Raw genomic sequence first — 20,999 nt, forward strand, 5'->3', positions numbered from 1 at the left:
GTGAGAGGAAAATGGAGGGGGGGCACGTCTCAGTAAAGACACAACAGAAGTCTTCTAAAACATTCATGTGATTTGTGCCACACTGGGTTTTGTGAGAACATCAAAGACAACATGGGAACAATGTCTAACGATACAAATGTACCAGGATAATATGGTTCCAAGGACTGAGGCAATGTGCACTGATACATATTATATATATAAATATTATATGCTTATGGCTTTGGTAGTGTAGCCTGTGTGCATCTCCCAACTCTGAGAGTAGCTGAAAGTAAGGATAAAATTATTTTTTTTTTCTTAGTTACAAAAACATTGGATGTGATGTTCAATTTGGGGTTTTGGTTCTCATGACAAAACAATCCAATCAGAAAGAGTCTCACATAAGTATCTCATTTGGGGTGCCAGTTTCCATGTTTGACCATGGATATGAATATAATCTCATTATACTTCCATGGCTTAAACCTAAAATGCTCTCTGATCTGATTGGTCACTACCTAAATCCCAGCACCTGCAGTCATCCTGAATCAGTGCTAATGCAGCCTCTGCAGCTTAGGAAGGGAATTCTGGAGGTTCTGAGCTTTCACATATATACTGAGAATGAGAAAAACATATAATATATGAACATATAATTTCATTAAACGATCTAATGATATTGTACTATGTTGTATTAACATAATTTTACTATAGACTTTTGATACTATGCGCAAAGATGCAATAAGATGTTTTTGTAAGATACACAAATTAATGTACCTAAAATGTAAAATGGACATTGAGTGATACTAACAATAATATTATTTCACAAACAGTAATATTGCTTTGAAGTGCTTTAGATTTGTTCGGTAGACTGTTGGAACATCCCACACATCACGGACCCATTAGGCTTGTAGCTGTGACTGTGATGATGACATTTGGACACTAGAGGGAGCAGTGTACACACACTTGAACCCTCTCACAGAGGAGGAAACTTGCTCATGTGAGGTAAGTGTTGGGTGATCAGTGAATAGTTTGAGTGATGAAGTGATCAAGTTTCTGTTGAATAGTGAATAATTAAATTCACTAATTAATGAATGTTTGTATGTATGACCACAACAGCAGACAATTAGGTTAGTCAGTTCATTGCTCATTATTATGCTAATTACATGAACAATATTAAGTTGCAAAATGTAATACTGCATTAACCTGTCATTACTGACCTATAGAATTAAGTTCAGTTCAGTTAATTTATTTGAGCAACTTAAAATATGATATTAACAAGAGATGACATATTACAATTATGCTCAAAAAGTAGCAAAAATCAGTATGAACTGACTCCTGCTAGTGTGATCTCCTACCCTCTAACAGTACACTTATATTGTGGAACAAAGAAAATAAAATATAAATGTGCAGTACAAGTTGAAACCTAAGGGGAGCGGTTCCAGATCACAAGGTGTCAGTGGCAGTTCAGTTTATGAGCCTGGAGGGACTTCATGTGATCGTTTCCTGAACAAACATTTGGCACATACAGAGTTTTTATTTGAATAAGCAAATAAGATATTGTTTTTAGTTTTTTGTGAATGAAAAATGTATAGTTTTTCAGCCTGGATTGTACTGGTAATATGGTCTAATTCTTAACATTAATGTCCACTACCAATGAATTAAACAAGTATATAACTATCACATAGGTGGTACTGAGTGGTGTTTTCCACACTGTAACCATTTTAGGGTCCATAGGTGCGGGGCTTGCGTCTTGTGATTTTTACACTAAATCTAAGTAGTTAAGACACTGCGGCTACATTTGAAATGGGAAAGCACTGTCAGTGAATCAGTATTTGCTGTTTTAATGAAGAGAAACACAAAAACCACACGTGCTTGTCCTTAATCTAAATCTATCATCAATGTTGCATATGTCTTAGTCTTTTTAGAATGAATAATACAATATGTTACCATTCCAAATCTTTCTCCAGAGGGGTTCCCTATTGGCACCGCCAGAGCTGAGAGCAGAGCAGTGCAGAGCAGAGAGCAGGGGGCGGGGAGACAGAGAGGGGAGGAGGGACGCACACTTCAGACTTCCATTCGTCCTCACTCGGCTGCATTCGCTTTACAACACTGGAGACGCCACCATGCTGTGGAAACTAGTGGAGAATGTCAAGTATGAAGACATTTATGAGGTAAGGACTCATTCTCATGCTCTTTTACAGTGATCTTTGCACTTTTGTCATTTTCATGTGAAATAGAGAAGAATGTGAGTGGATGTGGATTTTAGAGGCCTGAGCAAAAAAACTGGAGGCAAATTTGAAGAACTGACTGATGGAATTTTAGAGAGGAAAACAACACCAACGTGAAAGTATGTGACCCTTGCTGCTAATGGGTGTTACTCATTTAGTCTATTTTAGTTAAATTTTTATATATTCTGAATATAGAATTTTCAGCTTTTGAGAAATTGTGAAAGTGAAAAGAAAAAAAGGGTATTTTTTTGTTATTATCATATGCATTTTGTGTAAACATTATTATTATTATTATTATTATTATTATTATTATTATTATTATTATTAATATTAATAATAATAATAATAATAATAAAATATATATAATAATAATATTGTGTGGAAGTTATTTGGCTTGGGTCCAAACTGTGAGAATGAGAAAGGAGCAAGGAGTATGTGAACGCTCACACAGTGTATAATAGCAGCTGGAGAGATCAGGACAGAACAGAGGAGCTCCGAGGCCGTGCTGCCCGGTGGGAAGTCGTTGTGTCGTGCCGCACATGGCCGTTCTCCCACGGCGAAAGGGAAAGGAGGGAGGCAGTTATCCAAAAGAGTAAGGATCCCGGAGTCAACACTGCGCTTTTACGCACACTTCACCCTGTTATCTTTTAAACCCTGGCCAAACTAAGAGTCAGTCGTGATCTGTTATAAATCTGAAAAATTTAATAAAAATGTTCTTTAACAAGTTAGAGTATTATAATAACGTTTCATAGATAACCACAACCGCATAACCTATTATTTTCAGTCTATTGTATGCATTTGCTGCACTGCGTTTGTTTTGTGCGTAAAATGACTTTAAAGCCTCGAAAGTGACGCACTCTGTGCGCCAAATGGCCTTAAGGCTGCAGGTTTTATGCAGGGAATTGCGCTGGGTTCTGGATTGTGTTTGAGTCCCGTCTGTCTCCTGCAGCTTGTGCTCGTAGCTCTCAACGGAGTTTAAACGTCACTGATGGTGGCGCGAGGGAGAGGCTTCACGCTCCGCGTGTCGCCAGTCCCCTGCCTCGCGCGCATTAATATTCCTGTAAGTCTCAGTCATGAATAACAATTACAGCATATACCGGGGCTAGGGGCGCGCGCACACTCAGAGCGGCGGCAGCTCCGGGGCAGGACGAGCACAAGCGGAGCTAAAAGCAACACGAACGGCACTATCACCGGCTTTAGACCTTTATAGAACCAGACCCCGAGACCTGTTCCGATCTGCGATAGTCACCGGATGTTGGTCCACTCCTACTCCTCGGTGAGTGCGTGTAGGCAGGGTCTCTAGACCAACTATAAGGCAGGATGGTTGAACTTGACTTGGGAGGGAAAGTCTTTATTTCACGTCTAACGCATTTTTCTCTCCTCCTCCTGTCATGTCTTTTTCTCTGTGGCTCTCTGTGCCTGTGTAATCAAGGACCGGCATGACGGCGTCTCGAGCCACGGCTCGCGCCTGTCACAGCTGGGCTCGGTGTCGCACGCGACACCCTACTCCAGCGCACCGCCTCTGTCCCATGCACCCTCTTCGGACTTCCAGCCACCTTATTTCCCGCCACCCTACCAGCCCCTAGCGCACTACCAGAGCCAGGATCCATATTCGCACGTGAGCGACCCATACTCGCTCAACTCACTCCACCAGAGCCAACAGGGCGCGTGGGGCACGCGGCAGCGGCAGGACGCGACAGGAGAGCGCGTGGATAGTTCGTCACTGCTCGCTCAGCCCCGGGCCTCGCTGCCACAAATTGGGTTGGACCCGCGCCGGGACTATGGACACATGCGACGGCCCGATGTCCTGCTGCACGCGCATCCGGGGCTGGAGCCTGGGATGGGAGACGGGCTGCTCCACGGACTGCACGGCCTTGAGGATGTCCAGGTGAGACGCTCGAATGAGCCGTGTGGACAATTCCGCATTTTGTCTAAACTATATTTATGTATTTATATTTAATATCCTATTCAATATTAAGCCTGTAAGTACACACTTAAAATTTTCACCCACAGATTATCAAATATTATTTATATTGTTTTTTTTTTTAACCTATATTATTTTTCTTTTTTTGGGGGGGTAATTACGGAATTTTGTTTTGGCTAAACATCGTAGCCTATTGATAATGAGCTAATGCACACAGTTTTTTATAATACATTTTCTGCAGTTTAGTCGAAAAAAAAAAAAGAAAAGAAGAAAAAAAAAAAGTAAAACCCAGGCTTCTGTTTTCAAATCGGTTCAAGTCAGTGAAGGCTTCCCTCTGGGCTGCACCTCCAGTAAAGACGAGTGACCCACAGCCGAAGGGACCAGGGCCTCGGGACAGAGACGCACAACCAGATGTGACCAAGAAGCTCCAATATTTACTAAACAATTTCTCCAATTTATGCCATACAGTTAACTCTTAGATTATCAGTAATTATAAGAAAAGTACATTGACCACATTTTTGATAAAACAGCTTACATTTTATTCTAAATTGCCATAATAAGTGCATGTGGAAAAATATGCTTTTTACGCACCAGCCCATGGTTCACACGGATAACTGTTCCCGAGAAGCTTGTGCAGATTATAGAGAGGGAAAGGGTGACCAGTCAAATGGACTTTATGGATTCCATCTTCTCTCCGTCCGCCCCGGGGCACAGCCATCCCGAATTGTTTGCCATTTAACCTCGCCTCATTCTGGCTTTGCGCATTTGTGTCACGCTTTTATTAACCCCGATATAAAACATTCTTCCCCTTTTATTTCTCTCGTGTGGAGAAACGATGATCAATTTAACAAGTCGTTTATTTGGAGCGATGATGGATAGGGCTTTGTAGCTGTTTTTAGATGGAGATGTTTATTACGCAGAGTTTTAAAGGTGCTTTAAATTGGCTTTAGGTTAGTTTTTTTTTTTTGTGTCAAAATATTTCCGCTTTATGCAGCTGCAATAATGACTCTGGAATTGGGGACTATGTGAAACACCAATTATGGAAAAATAATATAGCCTATATATTTTAAAGATTTAGGAGGAAAAACATTAAAACATTCAAATGTTTGCAAAGTCTGACTAGTGTTTGTCTTGATTCAAACAGACCATTGATGACACCAACGGAACCAACGTACTGGACCAGTCAGTCATCAAGAAAGGTACGTGAAATCATGAGCACACACGATTTCCGTTTAACTTTACTGGGAAAGAACGCTGTAGTTTTTCGATTCGTCGTGTAACATTTGGTTTTCAGTCTTTTTCAGTGATGAGTTAAATAACAGGCGCGTCCACAGATGAACATCAGTCGCCAATTAGGATTTTTAAAAGTATCAAAATTTTGAATGAATAGGCGCTGTTTGTGGCTGTGCGTAAAACCCGCGCACACTGCGTATACAGAATGTTGAATACAGTGAATATACTTGTAGAGTGACAGGGCTTGTCTCCGGTGAAGCCCGTTAGCTCGATGTTGACGTTGTTGTGGCACGCGCGCACGCTGACAGGCCTCGCTCTCCTGAAGCGCGTTGATTTAGTTCCGGGACGTTGAGTGACTGCGCTCCCCGCGGGGCATTTAGCCGCTGATGTAATAAATGGCACCGCTCACAGAGAATCTCGTGAGCTCGTTTAGAGCTAATCTGGAGTATTATCCCCCGTGGAGCCATCAGGAGCCACGCGCCCTGGCCCACCACTACGCGCAGCCAGCACTGGCCCGGGATGGAGGAGTAAACCGGCCGTGCGCGGAGGAAAAACAAGAGGGGGTTAACGCGATTAGAAACAAGGGCCAATCAACGATCGATAACGTGGCAGTAAGAATGTCGCGCCACATTAAATAACAGTGAGTGTCCTATACGTTAGGCCACGAGGGCCGCACACGGGGTGCGCCTCTAGCTGAGAAAAAGAAAGGATGCCAAAGGAGGGCGTGCACCTATTGCATCCTCCGGAGATTAATACCATGTTCTGACTGAATATATATTTAAAGGCATAGCCTAATGTTTACAGTTCAGGCCACCATTTAACCACTGATGCCCTGCTCTCCTCAGTGCCCATGCCGCACAAGAACGTGGGCTCCCTGATGCTGGGGAAGGACGGCCTGATTGGCGGAGTCAGTGTCAACATCAACGAGGTGTTCTGCTCGGTGCCGGGCCGCCTGTCTCTGCTCAGCTCCACCTCCAAATACAAAGTGACCGTGGGGGAGGTCCAGAGGAGACTGTCCCCTCCAGAGTGCCTCAACGCCTCACTGCTGGGGGGCGTGCTCAGAAGGTAGCATATCGATACAATAACATATATTGCATTTAAATAGGACATTTTCAACAGTTTTGTTACCTCCTTTTTTTTTTTCTTTTTTTAAATTGAACCAGTTATAATTCATCTACTGTAATCTGTAATATCAGGGATTAAAGAGACATAAATGCAATTAAGGCATGTGGTAATTTAACAAAACAACACATCTATCTATCTACCTTGGAATAAAAAGCATCTATAGTAATTGATCTTACCTTTTCACATATGGAGCCCCTGACTTATAACACATAGAATTAAATCTGTATTATATCCTTAATCTTTTGTATTTTGTAGAGCAAAGTCTAAAAATGGAGGCAAGTGTCTACGAGAGAAGCTGGAGAAGATCGGGCTGAATTTACCGGCCGGGAGACGCAAGGCCGCTAACGTCACACTGCTCACCTCTCTGGTAGAAGGTAGGACAATTCATTTAGTGTCCATTCACACATCCACACGCATGACTGTAATTATTATAGAGAGTTATAGGACAATCACTCTCACATTGGACAGGGAAAGAAGGAGATAATTAACTCAACAGTTCAATTAACTATTCAGACCCTGTCACGGTACAATTGCTTTCTGTAACAGCAAAAGTCTTTTAGTTCATTCATTTAAATCTGTCTGTAGTTTGAGTTAAGTGGCATTTTGCCTCACAATTGTTAGCATACATAATAAGGACATTTTGATTAAAAACAGGGGCACACACTGAAATCATTAGAAATCAACAATGGATTTTTTGGTTAACTGGAACATATTTGAATATATATTGAATACATATTGAACAGCACACCCTGTCTTAAGATTACAAAAAAGTTGAGAAAAAGTCTTTCTGCTCACCCACACATCCCCTTATCTCACAATGCCAAATAATGCCAAACAATTGACAAGAATTTTTTCATTTTAAGTAGTTATATTTAAACTGTATCTGGGACAACAGTGGCATAGTATGTTAAACCAAATTTTTGCTAGGTTCACATTTGTATTAGGTTGCAAAAACACAGTTACATTCAGTTACATCTATCATAATATTCAGTATCTGAGACAATACTGATTAAAAATATCAACTCAACTTAAAATATACAAAAATACATGTATGAAAAATATGAAGGAAATAAAAAACAAACATTTGAAAATTTTATCTAGGTATGGGACGATAATTGAACTTTTGTGTCACGATAATTGACAAAAAATAATTGTGATTAATGATAATATCTCAATAATCATTTAAATTATTGACAGTTTGAAATGTAAATATATTTAAGTTAAAAAAGAGCAACAGTAATAACAGAATAGTTCTTTGTTAGTGAAAACAGGAGTGATCTAGCAGAGAAAATCATGCATAAGTAGCTTCTTTCTACACACTTGTATTATTATTGCTGTAATTATCTTTTATTACAATTATAAGAGTTATCATTATTGATTGTCCCGTCACACCCTCTCATCCACAGGCGAGGCGGTGCACTTGGCGAGGGACTTTGGTTACATCTGTGAGACTGAGTTCCCCACCAAAGCAGTGAGCGAGTACCTGAACCGCCAGCATACTGACCCCAACGAGCTACACACCCGCAAGAACATGCTCATCGCCACCAAGTGAGTGCTACAGCTGCCCTTCTCACAGATATCGGTATTGGTCAAGTATCGAAAACTCAATATTTGCCACTGATAAGTCCAGCATAAGTCAGTTGCCAGTGCAGCAGATTTGTTTTTTTGAATAAACTAGTGAGTAAAAATGGAAAGAGAAGAGGAAATAGACCTAAAATATGGTTGTATACAATCATGCAACAAATTATTTAAAACACAGATATACATTTTGTTATTATTTCTACAAAAGGGAAAAGGACCACAGCAGGAAGTCAAATCCATATTGGACCATTCCTATACAAAGCCGAAACAGAAGCCAAATAATGTACTTTATATGTACTAGAGTGACTATTTTACCATTTTGATTGTACTAATAAGGTATGGAAATTCACTGCAAAACAACAACATTATCCTTTACGTCTAGAAAGCAATGCAAAGAAGAATCCAAACTACAGTACAGATAATATTTACGAATGTACAAAACAATAAAATGCTATTATAATGTATTAGGTTCTTTTAATATTGGAACAAGACATTCTGTGTTCACGGATCTCTCTGGAATGGGACAGTAGTCAGAATTTATATACTAAATGCATGGTATTTTTATATACATGACAAAAATACACAATTGTTGGTCCATTTAGTCACATTATCATTCTCCTTATCCTATATCCGTACAGTGCAGAATTAAATATTTTACCTGCCCCCATCTCAAGTGGACTACTGAATGTCATTTGCTATCCTGCCACAATATGGGCCATAAACGTGCATATAGAAAAGCAATAAAGAGAATGGCATTAAAAGCTATGGAAATATTCAAATGGGGAAATAAGCTATTGTTGTAGTGAGAAGGACCCCAGGACTGGCTGAGGGCTGTCCGGGGTTGTCACTGAAATTTAAATTGTTAAAATGTTCGAAAAAATCATTATGAGGCATTACAAATTTAAACTCGTCATGACTATTAATACCTTTTACACCTGATATATATCTATTAGGGATGTAACAATAACCGAAATATCGTGATATGGTATCGTCAAAAGTCTCACAATAATATCATGGGCTGTCGCAATATATCGAATTACAAGTTTCTTCGCTTAAATGCATGGTTTTATAGTAGCAACAGCTTATGAACATCGGAAACTACATATCCCATGATTCATTTCAGTGCAGAAAACATGGAGATATATGTTATTTACTTGAATTCTTGGGATTATGACGAAAATAATTCACACCAAAATCTTGTCAAGGTATTTTAAAAGCAAAAAAGTGTCCTATCTACAATTATATTAGCCTCTTCAAAATATCGCAATAAATATCATACAGTGAGATGCACATCGTGATAATATTGTACTGTGAGGTTTAGATATCATTAGATTCCTAATATCTATGGTTTACTTGTAAAGCTATACCAAAAGATAGACAAAGCAATCACACTGACACATTCATATATTATGGTAGTAAAGTAAAGTGTATTGCCCAAGGACACAACAGCAGTTTGAACCAGAGCAAATGGGAGTCAAACCACCAAACCAACCTTCATGTTATAGTTAAAATGTAAGATCTTTATCAGACATTGCAAATTTAAACTAAATCACACTGATGCGTTCATGTGCTTTGGTGGAAGAAATATCTTGCCTAAGGACACAACTACGGCTTGAACTGGAGAGATTGGGAGTCAAACTACCAACCATCATGCTAAAAAACACTCCTTCATCACCCTCTCGTAAACGTCCAATATAATCTTTCAGTTTAGGTATGAAAATGAATGGGTCTTGGCTGTCTAGATCGCACATGGGGTAATTTCCATAACTTTGACATCAGGATAAAAAATCTAACCCGTAATAATAATGAAAGAGGAGGGTTGATTAAGGGCTGAAATGCACTTCTGGTAGAAATAATGGCATTTCTCGTATCCATTTTTCTCTGTCCCATATTTTCAATAAAGACAATGACATTTGAATATGAATTGTATAATGGCTACACTTACAGGGTGAAGCACGGGACATTTATATTCCCCAAATGGGATCCAAATTAAATCATATGAAATTAAACACTGTTGCTTTTTTGAGAGCCCTGAGGGACAATGCCATACTAATAATATAATATGTGTTTGCCCATATCACATATATATATAGGAAACAATCAAATAAATCTTATCTTAAATGTCATTGAATTAACTTTTGACATAATAGCTGATTAAGAAATAATGCGTTTGAAATTTAAGCTTTTTATACAAATCCGAACAAATCTGTTTACTGTAACAAGGTTGGGAAAATGGAAAGGGCATCTGACACAAAATCAATAACACATAGGAGGTAGAAGATGATTTGCCTGGATATCAATTATGTCAATCTATGTCAATAAAGTAACAATAAAAAAAAAATTAAAACAAATTTTCAGAAAAAGAAATGGTGACATGGGGAGACAATTTATAATGTTTTATTTGCTTAACCCTAACCAGTAGGTTTTAGATAATTGTATAAAATTAGTATAACATTTCTTATTCCTACACATTTATGTTGCTTTTAATAGTCATTCAAGCGTGCTACCAACTTTTGTTTTTGGATTGTTTTTCTGAGTCCAATCATTTGTTTGGTAGTAATGAAACCTGCCCATTAGCCGTGCACCTGGCAGATGCACCTTGAGGAAGCCTGTATTTTTAGCTTGCATAAACAGTCTGCTGGCCTTCGCTGCATAATCCACCTATGTGTGTGTGTGTTTGTGTGTGTATGTGTGTGCGGATTCACTCGATATGCACGCTGCGTTGGCTTGGCTTGTTTGATGCTCACATCCAAACCTGTTCCAATACCGTGCCTGTTAGAAATTCATTATTTAGCAGTGGAGTGTTTCAAGTCGTGGCGAAACAACAGCTCCGCGGCCCTGGGTGTAGCCCGGGGTGGCCCTCTACCCCCCACCCCAGCTGGGCCTGTCCCGCGCAGCCTGTCACTCATGCGCCGCAGCTCTTGCCTAAGGCCTCGAGCAGGGAGGGGAGGGGGAGGGCTGTGTGCGTATGAATATAAAGTACATGGGCCTGAGACCGCCAGCGTTATAGGGAAATCTCACTAGCAAGACAGGCTACATGTGAATGATAAACACTGGGGCTCATATTTGACTTTTGTGATAATCAATGAGCAGGACAAAAAATCTGCTTGTTTGATAATTAAACTGGTTTCTAAAAGGGTAACACTAAATAGCAATGTTATATTTATTCAAATATTTACAAATATTGAAGCTAAACTGTGTTTATACTTTATACTGACAAGGTGTTTTAAGAATAGATAATGAATCAATAGTGCAGAAGTGCCTTGTTTTTGGCATGTAATGTAAAATTGTAGATTTTATCAAAGTGCAAATATGCTGTCATAGACAGCTGGATAACTGTATGTGTCTTCAGCCAAACCCAAAATTAGTTTATTAAAAACAAAACCTCCTTATCTACGCTAAACACATGACAGAGGTGAGGGTAAACAAAAAAGACAAGTGTGTACATGTGAGTTTGTACATCTTTTGCAAACATCTTTACATTTTCCTAACTCATATCAGCAACTTCAGGTTTAAGATAGTCACCAACAAACTATAAGGTTGATGGTTTGACTCCTGATCTCAAAGAGCAAGGTGTAAAACGGTGTTTGTGTGTTCACTGGTGGTCAGAGAGGCTCGTGTTGAAGTACAAATCCCACATCACTGCCCGTCTGTCATATAAATACATAAATACTGATGAAGTTCAATGAAACTCTAAATTGTTTTTAAGTTACACTAAGGAAAACTTGTCTCTTGTCCCTCTTCATTTGACCCATGCTTCTCCCATACACCCTCGTTATCTGATTTCTCTCTTGTTCATCTGCATTTGACCCATCCTTACACATACACCCTCTTTATCTGACTTATCTGTTTTGCATTTGACTAACTTTTTCCTATACACCGTCTTTATTTGACCTGTCTCTTATACCTCTGCATTTGACCCACTGTTCATCCGTACACCCTCCTTATCTGACCTGTCTCTTGTCCCCTCGCAGACAGCTGTGTAAGGAGTTCACAGACCTGCTGGCCCAGGACAGGACTCCTCTGGGGAACTCACGGCCCACCCCCATCCTGGAGCCGGGCATCCAGAGCTGCCTGTCCCACTTCAGCTTCATCACGCACGGCTTCGGCTCTCCGGCCATCTGCGCCGCCCTGACCGCCCTGCAGAACTACCTCACCGAGGCTCTCAAAGGACTGGACAAGATGTTCCTTAACAACCCGCCCAACAACCGGCACGAGGGAAACAAGGGCGCGGATAAGGACGACAAACAGCGGAAATGAAAAGGAAACTTGGGACAGACCAACGGACAGGAGGCGGGATACTTCTAGCTTTACACCACACTGCTAACTGACCGCAAAAGGGGGCCGAAGGGTGGAGAGGCGGAGAGGTGGAGGATGGCTGGAGATAGCCCTGGGCCAGTGTCAGCGCGCACCAAGGGATTTTTCATCTGCGTTACGTTCTTTTGGTTTCCCCCGAGGACATGGTGCTTACTGTGGTCCATCATTTTTTGACCCCCCTCCCCTCTCTCCTCCCTCTGCCTGCATCCTGAGAGACTAAGGCTTGATCGGCCGATAACAGCTTTGTGTGTGTGAGTGTGCATGAGGAGAGAGAGTGTGTGTGTTTCTTAACATTTGTGTGTGTGTGCAGACAGTAGAAAGTAATGGACAAAAGGACCAGGGGCTTATGGGTAATGTCATGTGGAAGAAAGAGTTGGTGCCAAAAAGCCTGGTTATACAGTTGACAGTTGAAGAGTTACATTGGGTTGTGTGCAGTGGAGTGAAGTTACATAGACAGAATGCTTTTTGGCAACTATTTATTTAATTGGATTTGAATGTTTTATTAATTTGTAGAGTTTAAAGCAACCAGTGATCAAATTTGAATGAATTGATATGCCCAGCAAAAGTAAGTTTTTGAGATTTTTTGATGGGGGAATCAAGAGACACATATTCTGAGGTGTGGTTGGATCAACTTACCTTGTCATGAAAAGTTTTGAGTCATGATTTGTGGCTTTTATTTCTGGATATTACATTGGAAAAGTCCACAGCCCCATTTGAAAGAGGGACAGAAGGAAATCCTCAAATTAGAAAACCATAATGGATACTGATATGGTAAAGAACATATTAATAGAAATGTCATGTCAGTCAAAATGGTGGAACATGGAGGTCTCACTATTGAATGTCGCTACAACTTTTTTGTATGGGATGCTTTTTAGACTATTCTACAATGTCCATTCCTTCCTACTGTCTCTGGATCCCACACAGAAATGCATTGTGGGTAAGAGGGTGAAGTGAAACCGATTCTCCTGGTTACTGAACAAAAACATGGAGCTGTGATGTTAATTTATGTGTGTAAATATTATTTATATTAATTTAAATGGGTGGTTGTGTAAATAGGTGCGCCAGCTATTTTTGGAGTAGACCTATTTATCTGTGATTTGACCTTTGTGACCTTTGGGGGACAGGATCGTGGTGTTTTTCTGTTCTTCTAGAGCTGTTGTCATGGTGATGATGATGATGGGTAGACATGCTTCTAATTGTCCAGTGATTTCATTTCTATCACATTGATAATAAACATGTGTTTTATTACGACGGGTGTGCCCACAGCGCCTTTTCTATTGGGATATCTACTTACAGATTATAGATAAAAACATAAGATCTGAGACAAATGAAAATATTCAGTTATTGAAATGAAAAAACTACATTATTACAATGATTTTGAGGAGTGGTACAGTGGGTTAAGCATGAAGTTGGAGTATATAGTTTAGAGAAGAATACAGTACATTTTGATGTGTTCCAGCCAGAGCAAGACACTTCATGCACAACCCTAACCCTCATTAAAGTATTAGTATAAAATAATGATTGAACTGTATATAGCCGTCACATTAGGAAAATGGTAAATGATTTGAATGGATAAGAACAAGCACTGGTGAGATAGTCTGAGGTGGATAACAAGTATGAGTAGTGCATGAGACATATTGCACTAGACATATTAAAAATAAGAGTTAGTTAAAAGTTATGGTAATTGAACAAAAACTAAAAAATATAGATTTAGAATTTGCAGCTGAACTTCAGTAAGATGTATTTCATATTTATTTAAAAGTTTATTAATTTATGTGCCAAGAGGACTAAACAGTCTATTCAAATCTCCCGTAACAAAAATTTTGATGGATTGATCACAAATACAGTTACTATTTTCTTCCAAATCATTAACATGCATGACATCATCTCATCTTATAACTGCAGATAATTGCCTGTACATCAGCCTGGTTTGGGAGGACGCCTTTCAGTTTCTCTCTCATACACACACACACACACACAGACTTTCACACACACAAACACACAAGCACATGCACACACACAGAGGGGGGTACTAGAAGTGGTGCCTCGCGGGCCGCTCGTGTGCTTAGCCGGTACACTACACGCTAATGACCAGACCAGGGAGCTCCACCAGGGGAGAGCGACTCCATGGAAAGATAATAAGCAGGAGAAGAAGATGGGATGGGAGAGAAGAGGAGAGGAGAAAGAGAGTGTCCCACGGGCGAAGGGTGACCCGTGGAGTGGAACGCGCCGTGACGCAGGTGCAGAGTTCAGCACCCCAATGTCCCGGAGCTATGTCCCTACCCCCCCACCCCGCCAACCCTAACCTGTCTCCGTCCTGCAACCAGGGTAGAGTGGCTCAAAGCTTGAGCTGCAACGATCAAAAAATATATCCTGATTATTATTTCCATATCCAATTACATGGAAAATTTTAAACAGATCCTAGAGTTAAAGTTGAGTCTTGGAATTTTTGTAGTTGTGGTAGCACTGACAGTAAAATTGGAGGAAATCAACATCAAATTTGTTATGATTGATGATAATTGTATTACATTACAGAGGCAATTTGGTTAACACTCTTGCCCCACAGCCAGAAGTTCACCAGTTTGATTGCCTGGATAGGATCATTCTCTGGGTCTTGGTTGAGATCTGGTTAAGAGTGCAGTGCCACCAACTCCTTCTGTGTCAAACATCAAGGAAAAATATCCCCATGGGAACAATAAAGCATATTTTTATTTATATACAAGTCATAACTCTTGTATTACAAACATAATTGAAAAAAATATTAAGTTTGATAGCGTTTTGGAAATGATTATTTGTTTTGCTTGCTACAACCAACTTATTTACCTAGGAAGAAAATAAAGCTCATATGGTCAACAACAGGAAGTGGTAGTTCATATCAGTAATTTCCCCACACAACAGATGTTTTCAATGTTTTTTTTTTTATCGATGAAAACATAAAAATATTTATCAAAGTAAGGAATTTTCTAGGTAGCTACAATATCTGTTATATAACACATAATTTCACTTCAACTTTTCCTGAACTGTGTGACCAGCAGTTATTTTGTCCCAGTGTATGTTCATGTACAGCCCAAGGGATTTTTAAATGTTTGTCAGCAAATATGCACTGTAAATTTTGAAGTTACAGTACAGAGTGTAAGGTATTATATTAAACTAATTAATTTATTTATATAATCCATTAACACTAAAACCCAAAACATACTTATTTGTGATAAATTGGTTTTAATGGTACTTTTTTCTTATTTTTTTAAAAGAAATTCTGTGTATAATGTTCATTGCACCATGCCACTCACAGTTTAACTCTTAAAATGACCTAAAAAATACAAAATAAGTAAGTAATACATTTGTTAAAAGAGTTTATATAGATTTTTTGTCTGATTTGCAATATATACGGCTTTATCTAACAGTAGTCTGAAAGCTCTTATACTTCCTGGTGCAGATGCCCGGCCTGTAGTAATTCCAGCTCGGGGGCACTGCATCACCCCGGGCGTCTCAAGCACGGCACTGGATATTTCATTATTCATTAATTTACTGTTTAACAAATCCTGTCATTACTGAACCAGGGCCACGTCCGCACACATACACACACATTCACACGGGGGGAGCTCTTAGGCGTGGCGAATGGGTGCGTTTGATCCAGGGGGCCCTCCGCACAAGCACACAGAGGACCATGAATAATAAGAAGCGCGGAGAGGATAGGGGAGCGTGACAAGCGTCTGACAAAAAGCCCTTTAGCCAGAGTCCTCCTCACCCCGGGCGCGCACCGCATTATATCAAAAGACAAAAACAAACAGTTGGCACAGGCGTGATCGATACCAGGGCAAGGCTCCCCCCCTCTTTCTCCAAAACAATGAATGAACGGCTATTGGACAAAAGATGCTAACTCTCTTCTTTCAACTGTAGAAGACAGAGGCAGGGGTGTGCTGTTTTGGTCTGTTAATACGATCAGGATTACATGTGTGGATGTGTGGATGTGTTTTGGCTCCGGTAGCTAAGGCAAAAGCACTTTAAGAAATAATGAACTTGTACAATAATTGTCTTCACTAAGCATTTTCGGTCTAGAGTGCCAAATTAATTAAGAAAAGAAGCCTGTAGAAATGGGTGGAGTAGCCAAAAATGTATTTGTAAGTAAGTACATACAACTCAAAGGGTAATTGGTGGTTTTCAGATTCGAGAATGTAATGATTTCATACTCCCAGATGGGGGGCAACATTTCGTATTGAATATACTGCTCTATAATAAAAAAAAAATTAATTAAAAAGTAAAAGTAAATTCTAAAACCTGCCCTATAATAATAGTAGTTCATAAAAAGTAACTAATCTCAAGTAAATCTGACTTATAACTTTAAATAACATAGCTAATTCACAAACTCGTTACCATTCACTAATAAAGGCAACAACGTATATTAATATAAACAAAAGTTAAAGGAGTTTTTGGGTATTTTGAGACCATGCAATTTTTTTTTTAAATTCACCAACAATCTAGAGATTCTGCTCAATAAAAACTGGGAAAGATAGGTCAAAATTTTAATAAATTACAAAAATTTTGATAGACTTTTTTCTTATACTTTAGTACCAATATCAGCGGAGGGCACTTACTTAGTCTATATATCCATTCCCTTGCAGTGGTGGCAGAAAATAGTTCTGTGTGTGTGTGTGTGTGTGCTTACCCTGCGGTGTGTGCGGTCTGTGGGTGGCCTTGGACTTGATGTCATTAACATGTGACATATGCAGAGCTGACTGGAAGTGTCTGTAGGCCAGTGCTGTCTCTCTCCTCCGCTCCGCCACTGCTGTTCTTCTAACTGGAGGGGCCAAAACCGAAAACATCCAAGCACCCGACCAGCCAAGCCACAGCACTGCCTGCCCCCCTCCCCGATCCGCAACCTGTTTATCAGCGACGGGCAGGGTGCATGTAGCTGGAGGTTTGTGTGGTTCTTGTAGGGGGCAGGGGTAGAAGAGGAGAGGGTCCCTTCAGGTTGGAGTGGGAGACACTGAGTCGGAGTGACACGGGACGACTGCCGAGGCCAGTCTGGTGTGTGTCTGCAAGAGGGTCAAGGGCACAGAGGAAAAGTGCTCAACATACTGATTGAAATTTCAGTGCATTATTTTAGACATTATTAAATATAGACATTGAAAAAAAATCCATGTTATACAGCTTCTACTAAGAATAATACTGTTAATAAAATGAAATTTCAAACTCGTTTTTGTTTACAAAGGCATAAGCTTGATACTACTTACCAATTATGCAGTGTAAAAATGGTTGCATTGTTCTACCTCCTATATTGTGGACTTCAGTTCGTTGTACCAGTTCAATACAATCAAAATTGTATTCAATAAAATGAGACAGAAGCTAATTTTAACGTTGTAATCATCCTAATTCTCATAATGTTTATTAAGTTTATTAAGTATTGATACATACACATATATTTTGGCAACTCTGCTAAGAATATTGAATAGTGCTGATAATAGCAATAACACACTGGTATTATAAACTTTATATAAACACTTTTTGAACACTACTTAATTCATTCATCTCCACACAGGGAGCAGCCTTGGGACAGAATGAAGAGAGAGTTGCTTGCCAAACTCCAGTCAACAATCACTTTCATGCTACATTCATACTTAAACAGGTGAATGAAGTGTCTTGCCTATGGACACAAGCGTATGCAGTTTGCCCTTGTTGAACTGTCACCTTTCTGTTTTTAAGATTACCACTCAACCACCTGAAACACTGTTGCCCAACATCAGTGAGAAATTCAGTAGTTACAAAATATTACATTTTAACTTGACAAACGCTTAAGTACAACCATAAATTACAGGTTGTCAACACTTATTTCAAATGTTTGACTATTTTTTGGGGTATGTCTGCTGCCTCCGTGCCTCTTTTTCCAGTGATAACCTGTCTGCCATCAAGCTCCTAAAAAACTATGTTAACTCCAGAAGTCTTAAATTGGAGAAATATATGGAAGTATTTTCATAAGTGTATAACTAAATATTGAAAGTATAAATTACAAACCCCACCAGTCATCAATGCAACTGGTCAAGCAAAACTGGACTTGGGTCAAAACTGGACTTTGGTATATACAGAAATCATCTGAATATGTAAAAGAAACTATTTATTGATTTTAATTTGGCATTTGAACTTAGCAGAAACTAAAGTCCCAAAAAAGTCAAAAGTTAGATGGAAATTAGCCATGTTGGCTATAATCTTTACATATTTACCTTTTAAATGTTCATTAATATGTGCTCACACTTTACAAATAAATAGATAACAATAAGAATGTAATTAAAATGTACTCAAATCATGAAACAATTCTTAATTCAAGCCATTTCATTTTATTTAAGTCTTTACTCTATGTATAAACATTTCTCAAGTCAATGTAGAAATACGCAAGATGCTTTTGAAAGGGCATGTGAAGTAAAAACACATACCAATTTGACTGTCCAAAACATTTCAGTAGATATTAAGTGCTTACAATAATTTCAAAAAATACCATTGCTCTTACACATTTTGGACGGCAATTTCAGACCCTATTATTACAAATCATTTTAAACAGACTGCATAGATCACATAAACTATCACATAAATCACTACAGTACACAATAGTGGGATATTGGTGGTGGGCTGGTGGTGTGGGGGTCAGAGCGAAACATTTAGCGCATCTATTGAACTCCTTTATTAACTCTCCATTTACTGCGGCGCTCTCTGGAGACGAGCTTGTTATTAGCTGTGTTTTATTGTTGCGGGGCTGCTGGGTCAGACCACTTAGACCTATAAACAGCAGACCTCATGCACTGGTACCTCACAGGGCCAGGCAACAGGAGGAAGAGAGGAATATAAGATTATCGATGAAAGGTATCGTAACTGAAGATGTAAAATTAAAGTTAAAGTTAAGAAAAAAGTTAATGTTTCAATGGTTTTAAAAAAGTAGTGCTGACAAAGTTGAGGCTAAAAGTAAAATTTGTAAATCGGTAATATTATCATCATAATGTAATCGTAAGGACCAAATAAAAATCATGATAAATTTATAAACTAAATCAAGTATTTTCTATTCAATATATACTTCAAAAGGAAGCCTGATGTACTGGTCTATTTCACTGTCATGTTAATTTAACTTACTTTGTATTACGTAAAGGAGATGAACTGTGCTTGTGTCTGCTATATGGCTATACTCTATGACACCCATGAATCATTATGTAATAATTTGCAGATTGTAAATCCCAATATTAATCTAAAATAACAAGAGACTTCTGTCTTAGAAAACTACAGTGCCAAATGGGAGCTGATGCCGCTATACACATCATCAACAAAGAGTCATGCAGCTGCTGGCACCACCACGGATACATTGGAAAGCAGCAGCATCAAAGCAACACATATCACAGATTTAGAAAACATACAGTGCAGTGGCCGTATACTGGTGGTGGGGAAAATGGGGGTTGATTGGCAATACAGCGTCTTGAAAATAAACAAATATTACTCCGACTTCCACAAATCACTCTAAATACAACTTAAAGTAACTTAGAGCAAATGAGAAGCAGAAAGATGTATGGTTAAAATCTCTGAAAAATAGGTCTGCTTTAAGTTGTTCACACAACATTTCACTGTTTTTAAATATTTTTTCTTCTCGCAGTAATTGTAGTGCTGAAATTTTAAATTGTGACATAACTACAATTATTCTGATGTTTCCTCCTTTTCCTAAACTTTTAGCTTATATGTTTTTGATAAATTGAAATAATTTCTTTTATTTTAATTCTGATTTGGAAAAAAATCAAAACTGAGCATAAAAACTGGTTATGGGAAAACCTTGGTTATTTTTTTTTTTTAAAGCCAGATGCCCAGTTGCAGTATTGATGACAGACATGGTTGTTTATGTAGCACTTGTAGCAGTGTTTTGTAATGATGACTGGCTAGGTAAATCTGCTTGACAATCTGCCTACACGTGGAGATAGGCTGCAGTGTTGTTTGTGCAGACCTAACAGAAAGAGTATGAGAGTCCACAGAGAGGCAGAGACAGACACAGACAGACAGGGAGAGTGGAGAGAGTGGAGAGAGAAGCCTGGGGGGTGATGGAGGTCTGAGCGCAGCGTCTGAACAAAATGCCCGGTCTGATAGAGCGAGCGAGGCCGTGAACCAGGATCCAGCCCTGTGGCAACCCCCTGCTCTGCTCTGTGTGTGGGAGACAGAGGAGACGCACTGTACAGTACATCTGAATATGCAAGTGAGGACAATAAGAACAGTTTATGAAGCTGACCAATAATAACAAGATTCATACTTTAGTTTTCTATTGTAAATACTGTGAAAGTAACAAATGGGACAAACTATGCTTTACTTGCTTGCTTTTTAAATGCTTTTGGACACCTTTGCACCTTTACATTATATGAGCCTAAAGAATAAACAGTTCCTTTGTACCTGCTAATTCACTTTCCATTAGTTAGAATTCTGCTTCTAACAACGAGGAACGAAGAGTTTTGAAGTGACAGCAGTTTGCTTTACTTAACCTTTACTTAAAGGTACACAATGTAACTTTACGAGTGAAGTGGCACCACTATGGAGATGTGATTGATTTGCCTGAAATGTCCCACAGTAAGCTATTTCACAAACATGCATTTATTCAATTACAA

At 39.2% G+C, this 20,999-nt stretch overlaps 1 protein-coding gene across 4 annotated transcripts; it reads left to right on the forward strand.

Moving 5' to 3' along the window:
* Positions 1 to 2,069: 2,069 nt before the first annotated feature.
* tfap2b (transcription factor AP-2 beta) lies at positions 2,070 to 12,324 on the forward strand. 4 transcript variants are annotated; one of them, XM_020941817.2, is made up of 8 exons: positions 2,097 to 2,144; positions 3,634 to 4,089; positions 5,270 to 5,324; positions 5,600 to 5,611; positions 6,204 to 6,423; positions 6,739 to 6,857; positions 7,890 to 8,031; positions 12,039 to 12,324. In XM_020941817.2, exons 1-8 carry the CDS (start codon positions 2,097 to 2,099, stop codon positions 12,322 to 12,324), a joined length of 1,338 nt encoding a protein of 445 aa, XP_020797476.1. The 4 variants fall into 4 exon arrangements, with proteins under 4 accessions (XP_020797484.1, XP_020797476.1, XP_020797492.1 ...); XM_020941833.2 differs by lacking the exon at positions 2,097 to 2,144 and adding an exon at positions 3,454 to 3,477; XM_020941825.2 differs by lacking the exon at positions 5,600 to 5,611 and having other exon boundaries at positions 2,070 to 2,144.
* Positions 12,325 to 20,999: the final 8,675 nt, after the last annotated feature.

Source organism: Boleophthalmus pectinirostris, unplaced genomic scaffold (assembly GCF_026225935.1).
Source record: "Boleophthalmus pectinirostris isolate CB_2022bp ecotype Guang Dong unplaced genomic scaffold, ASM2622593v1 HiC_scaffold_13, whole genome shotgun sequence".
Lineage (NCBI taxonomy): Eukaryota > Metazoa > Chordata > Actinopteri > Gobiiformes > Gobiidae > Boleophthalmus > Boleophthalmus pectinirostris.

Excerpts from the sequence above, each read along its gene's own strand:
- tfap2b (XM_020941817.2), top strand. The coding sequence starts at position 2,097 with ATGCTGTGGAAACTAGTGGAGAATGTCAAGTATGAAGACATTTATGAG. Across the intron at positions 2,145-3,633 it reads AGTATGAAGACATTTATGAG|GACCGGCATGACGGCGTCTC; the intron begins GTAAGGACTCAT and ends TGTGTAATCAAG. Across the intron at positions 6,424-6,738 it reads CTGGGGGGCGTGCTCAGAAG|AGCAAAGTCTAAAAATGGAG; the intron begins GTAGCATATCGA and ends TGTATTTTGTAG.